General features: G+C 41.2%; 1 protein-coding gene across 1 annotated transcript in view; it reads left to right on the top strand.

Annotated features, from left to right (window-relative positions):
- Positions 1-1450: 1450 nt before the first annotated feature.
- Positions 1451-6704, top strand: part of si:dkey-1h24.6 (uncharacterized) — a 23398-nt gene continuing 18144 nt past the window's right edge. The window contains exon 1 of the mRNA XM_057327920.1: positions 1451-1563. Coding sequence (XP_057183903.1) covers positions 1464-1563 — 100 coding nt within the window. The 5' untranslated portion in view covers positions 1451-1463. The remainder of the gene's footprint in view (positions 1564-6704) is intronic.

The raw sequence follows: 6704 nt of genomic DNA, 5'->3' as shown, positions 1-6704 counted from the left end.
TACTCTTTGATGCAACAAGTACATCAGTTGTGTTTTTGGTTCCGGTTGATCTAACTAATGCAGCCTAAACCCTCAGAAGATATGGTAAATTACCAGATCCTACTAGCCACCCTTTCATCGCAAGGGATCACAGGCATTCCGCTCCGTTGGTTTAAAAATCCTACCTCTCAGACAGAACCTTCAGGGTGTCCTGGAGGGGTGAGCTGTGCAAAGCTGTCCACCTGGATGAGAAACCACCATCTCAAGCTCTACCTGGCTGCTTGTCTTTCCAGCTCATCTGGTGGTACAACACAACATGTCCTTTCAAATTGGACATTACACCCTCCAAATCCACTAGAAACCTTGGTGTTATCTTTGATGATCAGCTGTCCTTCACAAAACAAATCGCCAAGACATCGCGGTAATGCCGATTTGCCCTCTACAATTTCTGCAACACTTGACAGGAATGTGCTAACTTTTGCCTATAGAAAATCGGACCCCCTTTTCTCTCCCAACGGGTATTGTCTTGCTTTGTGTAACCTGGTAACTCGTTAAAGCACTTCTACTATTGTTACCTCTACGATTTATCACTTCATTGTTTCCTCGCCTCTTGTAAGTTGCATTGGATAAAAGCGTTTGCTAAATGTCTAAATGTAAATGTATTTCTGCATCCGAAAAAAAAAATTTCAATCTATGCTGTGAAGATATGTTAAATTCTTAATTTCACTTCATATTATGACTTTTTTATGTAGCAATTAGTTGTAATTTATAAACAGGGATTCGTTAACATACATATTTATTAATATATAAATGTTTTACTATCAAATCTAAGGTTTACGATGCATTTGTGAATCCAGAGGAGTGGCTTCAGGAGTACCAGTTTACAGGCAAATTACTCATATATTTATGAAAGTTTTTGAATGAGCCCCATTGTGTACATTTAATCCTTTATTTTATAAAGAAGTTTGCACACAGCCCTTTTCTTATTGTTTGCGTTATTTTAACATCAAAGACACTTTGGTTCTTTTTCATTGTTTCTCTCTTACTTTCATTTTGCATTTACCAGACATTGTTTTTACCATAACAACTTGTAACGCATTCAAAGTACAAAGCATTAAAAGTTTTAGTATATGTTCTTTGAGTCTTGAACTTGAACCAAGTCTCCGTGCTGCTAATGCAATGCTTTTTCAATTGAGCTAAAGGAATGCTTTTTCAATTGAGCTAAAGGAATGCTTTTGCTGCCAGTTATTCCTAGTTACAGACCGACATTTATTTTAAATAGGCCCTCTTTTCACTGCCCTAACAGAACATGTACCACTAAAGGACTCCTTTTTAAATTATGATGCCATTAGACTATGTATCAAAAACATACTTCATAAAAAAAAAAAACTCAAACTGTGCAAGTAAAAACCAAAAACTTCCTGTTTGGTTTATGAGTGTGTAACTGTTCTTTTGTTACACTTCCGTGTACTTTAGTGTGAAGAATGAGACTACAACAGATGGAATTTTTCAAGACATTTGTGATCCTCTTTAGTCTCTGTCTGTTCCGCATCACCTTAATTAAACCACACAGCATGTGCGATGGTAAGATGCCTTTACTCTAGACTTTATTTAAAATAATGATTTGTATCTAACCTATGTTATTTTATAGATATGCCTTCATATTTGCAACTTAAAACATGCACTGCATCAAAATGATTGCGACAAAGGAACATTGTTTGTATTTTTAACAGTGCAACTAGGTTTATACTGAAAAGAACATTCCCTTACCTTTTCCTCCACTCAAATTTAAAAAGTTACATAGTGGTGTGAACATATGATTCTAACTCTAGAACTCGAACTTTAAACAGGGCCTGAATTTCGTTTTTCATAGTGGGGGGAATTCCCCCATTGCATGAGAAACATGGGTGATTTAAAGATTTTGGGGGGAATGAATTTTGACACATCTGTTTTAATTAAACTAAACATTTTTATATTTACATTTATTTATTTGGCAGACGCTTTTATCCAAAGCGACTTACAAGTAGGCATAAACATTTTGTCAACACGCTAAACAGTACCGTTAGTTTATACAATAAGTATAATTCATTTTATATAATTGTTTATTAAACTTTTAACATACTAAAAATGCCAGTTTACACTTTATATTAAGGTACACAAATTCGTTATTAAGTACTTGCTTATTAACATGCATATTGGTTGTATATTAGAATGTATAAAGACATATTAGTGGCTTTTTCTGCATTAGCTTATTCTACGTCCCTTAATCCTACCCAATACCTACAACTAAAAACTATCTTATAAGCAGTTATTAGGAGTTTATTGAGTGAACGTCTTTACTCTGCTGCAGTATTTTCATGTCATTCACAGTAATACCATAATGATAGTATCAAATCCATGGTATGATTACGATAATGAGTAGGTCCTGAGTTTAGAAAATCTTGGAAAGCCAGTCCCAGAGGATCTTTATAATTTTCTACGTGGATGTTAAAATGCCCCATAATTAATGCTTTATCTGTGTCTAATAATAATTTTGATTAAAATTCACAAAATTCTTGAATAAAATCTGTGTGGTAGACTCATTTAAAGTAATAAAATCATCTGGTTTTAGCCACGTTTCCTGTCAAACAGGGCACATCTAGGTGATGATTCTTGATTATACCATTAGCAAAACGTGTTTTAGTTGAAAGGGATCTAATATTTAGCAAACCGAGCCGTATTAATTTATCCAAGTTATATGTGATTTTTATGTGATTAACGTTAATTCAATTACCTTTTTTTATTATTTACTAGTGTGAGGGACAGACACAGTCTCTTTGATATTATATTTTTGAGACGAGATAATTGTATGTTGTGAATTGACACAAATGGTGAGTTAGTGAACTAAAGTTAGATTGCAGAAAGTAAGTGTGAAAAAACGATTATAAGCATGTATTTTGTTATTTGCACTTGTATTGAGTCAAAAAATGTATTTGCGCTTTTACTGAGTACAAATACGATATCAGCAGAACACAGTGTAAATAAATAACTATATATATTTTCCTTAAACACTGTGCATAATCATCAAATTTCAAAGTCTGGAAACACAGCCATCAAGCTTTTGCACAACCTTTTCACTTTATATCCTTTATCAGTCCTAACTATGTTCATAACAAAACCGGAATGAAGAAACATTTGTCTTTTACAATTATGTCTTCAAATTTGATCTCAGGTGAAGGCAAACTCTAATTAATGATGTGATTTTAATGAAGTGTTAATGATCAGTATAAATGCTGTAAACACAAATGCTGCAGGGACCTTCTTTGGCTTTAATATAATTATTATTATTAATAATTATTAATTTGTAAATTGCATTGAATCTCCTGTGTGGCCATTTGTGATTTCATTACAGAGATAAAGGATAGGATTGGGGGTTTTCGGCAGTTTGACATCCTTTTTTGTTATTTTCCTATGGCGGTATATGTCCATTATGGTGCGTGACGTCAGGGTTAACAAACGGATTGGATGCCATACTTATTAATATACGAATCAGCATTCATTAGGTGCTTTGCATTGACTATTTATGGGTAAAAATGGGCTTGTACAGGGCGGGATATGAGGCCTATTCACGTACGCACACTTGCAGGTGAGACCATAAGTCTGTATATGTTTTGGCATATGCTATTTGTGGCTTTCAGGTGCACATACACTTTTAGTAATGATCAGGAGAGCAGGAGAGCAGCCCCAGCCAGAGGGGTAGAAACCGTCTCTTTTCAACAGGTCAGGTCTGCCCCAAAACCTATCATCTCTGATTGTACTTTTAAAAGGCCAATGAACTTGGCGAATGGCATGGTATGCCAGTCTCTGCCCCGTGCATACTGGTATAAAAGGAAGATGGCCATTCATTCAACTTTTGGGCTGAGGAACCTGGGAGGCATTCTCGGTCGCTGCAGCGGATGGTGAAGTGTTGTGGCATGAAGGACACAACGTCTTGTTCCCTCCATCCGGGAACGGAGGTTACATCCCTAACCGAGACGTTCCCTTTCTGTCGGTCTCTCGACAGTCGAGACAGAATGGGGTCCCTATACGAAATGCCACGGCGCTGAGCCGCGTCACAACTTCCAGTGGAGCGACCTTGACTGGCCTGGGCGAGTCACAAGTGAGCGTTACCGCGAATCGTATAACCCTCCAGTGGTGTAGTAAGGGATCAGTTCGAGTGAGTCAACGGCTTCCTACTCTAGAGACGAGATAACCGCCCTGCACTGTACGGAAAACTGGGAAGCGCTACCCCCTCACCTGAGGGGAAGACGTTACGGAGACCCCATTTGCTGTAGGGAGATAATATGTGGAATACCTACACGGTCTCACCAGTGGGGAGATCTCGTGAGATTAGTAGTGCGGGGCCCCAACCAGGGGTGCACAGAAGCGGTGTACTTGCTTGTACTTTGCCCGGCGGGGAAGCAGTTAAGTTAGAATAGTGCACCGACTTGCCTGATGAAGGGGAGAAGGCGCTTCGAAGGCGTACGCCCAGCCGGCCGCCGGTCTTACTGCAAGATGCGGGCAGACACTGGCTCTACATGAAGGTTGTAGAATCTACAAAGTGTTGCGCGTAGCACCTGCAGCTCTGCAGATGTCTGCCAGAGAGGTGCCCTGAGCCAGTGCCCACGAGGAGGCTACACCCCGGGTGGAGTGAGCTCTCACTACCAATTGGCACGGGAGATCATGGGACTGGTACGTCAATCTCTAAGACAAAGAGCTGCTCAGAGCTTCTAAAACTCTGTGTTTGGTCCAACTAGAGGCGCAGGGCTCGTACTGGACACAACCCTGCCGGGTTGTGTCCTCCCCCCCAGGGGGGAGCGCCTGAAAGTTCACCACCTGGTCCGTGAAGGGAGTGGTGGGAATTTTGGGCACGTAGCCAGGCCGGGTCCGAGAACCATGTGGAAGTTGCCCGACCCGAACTCTAGGCACTCGTTGGACACATGAACTGCGTGCAGATCCCCTACACTCTTGATGGAGGTGAGCGCCACTAGGAGAACCGTCTTCATCGTGAGATGAGGTAGAGCGGCTTCTCCTTGAGGCTCAAATGGGGCCCTTCACAGGCCAACGTGAACCACATTGAGGTCCCAAGAGGGTACGGAGCACGAACGGGGAGGATTCATCCTCCTCGCGCCCCTCAGGGAACTGATGACCAGGTTGTGCTGTCCGAGAGACTTACCGGCCACAAGCATGTGATATGCAGCGATGGCGGTGACATACACCTTGAGCGTAGAAGGGGAGAGGTTGCTCTCTAACCTATCCTGGAGGAAGGACAGTACGACACCGATCGCACAACTCTGCGGATCTTCCCCATGGCAAGAACACCAGGACGAGAAGAGGTGCCACTTGTAGGCATACAGTTGCCTAGTGGCTGGAGCTCTGGCCTGAGTGATCATGCTCATGACTGCGGGAGGCAGGTCACTAAGGATCTCCTCGTCCCGTCCAGGAGCCAGATGTGGAGATTCCAGAGGACCCAAGACCACCTCCTCTGCAGCCTCCTTGTATATAGCCTATATATTTTTTTAAGTTACAAACCCAAACCCGACCCGAACCGAACCGGAGGCTATTCATTAAGCATTAACGGCTTGGCAACTGCTGAGGAACGGGAAGCAGACGATGTCGTGGCTGTGTCCAAAAAAGAACACAGCCACCCTTGACCGCAATACCATGATCGACATATGCTCGCAGTGTGGGCATGCCATATCAACGAACGCTACTTCAGCATGCTGCTTAGCATGTGATGCAGGTATTGTGCCCGTCGGGTTCGAGGACGAGGCGGCCACATCCAATATTACAGCGGCGAGACATGCCTGGCGACATGTGCACGCTGTAGGAAATTTCAGGTCTTTTAGGAAATTTGCTCTAATAGACACCTAGGTCCGCTAACGAAATGCTCAGTGTAAGTCACACACAAGAGGACGAGTCTGCTGCTCTGCGTCGTAGAAAGTCCAGTAGGGAGCCATGCCATTTGCAAAGTTCATTGGCCTTTTAAAAGTAAAATCAGAGATGATAGGTTCTCAAGTTCAAACCCCATACTGTCTCGACACAACGTCGAGAGACCGACAGAAACCGAAATCTAAACACTTACCAGGACTTACCAAAACACCTAATCCGGTAAAAATTATATCTAAAAGGATATTTTTTGTGTGAAGTACACTACACAGTTTGTTAAAGGGATCCAAAAATGAAAATTCTGTCATCATTTACTCACCTTGAAGTTGTTCCAAATCTGTATAAATGTATTTGTTCTGATTAACACAGAAAGATATTTGGAAGAATGCTTATAACTAGCATAACTATTACAAAAACACTTCAAAAATAAGATATTGTCACTTAATGAGATTGTTTTTTATACTGGAGAGACAGAGTTGTATGTCCTCTTCAGGCGACACATTATCCCAGCTAGCCAAAATACGTGACTGTTAATTACGTAACGTCAACATAATCTTATGACTCAACTCAACTTTATTTATATAGCGCTTTTTATCATTTTCATTGTTACAAAGCAGCTGTACATGAGACATATTGACTATAAGCCAAACAATTAAAGTTATACCTGTAAAAACAAGAAAAAGTGAAAACACAGAAGATAGACATACCCACATATAAACGCTCCACACACACAATATGCACACACACACACACACACACATGCACGCACACACACACACACACACACAGACACACACACACACACACACACACACACA

This window comes from Triplophysa rosa, unplaced genomic scaffold (assembly GCF_024868665.1).
Source record: "Triplophysa rosa unplaced genomic scaffold, Trosa_1v2 scaffold326_ERROPOS99425, whole genome shotgun sequence".
NCBI classification, from domain to species: domain Eukaryota; kingdom Metazoa; phylum Chordata; class Actinopteri; order Cypriniformes; family Nemacheilidae; genus Triplophysa; species Triplophysa rosa.
This window is presented reverse-complemented; position numbering and strand designations above follow the sequence as displayed.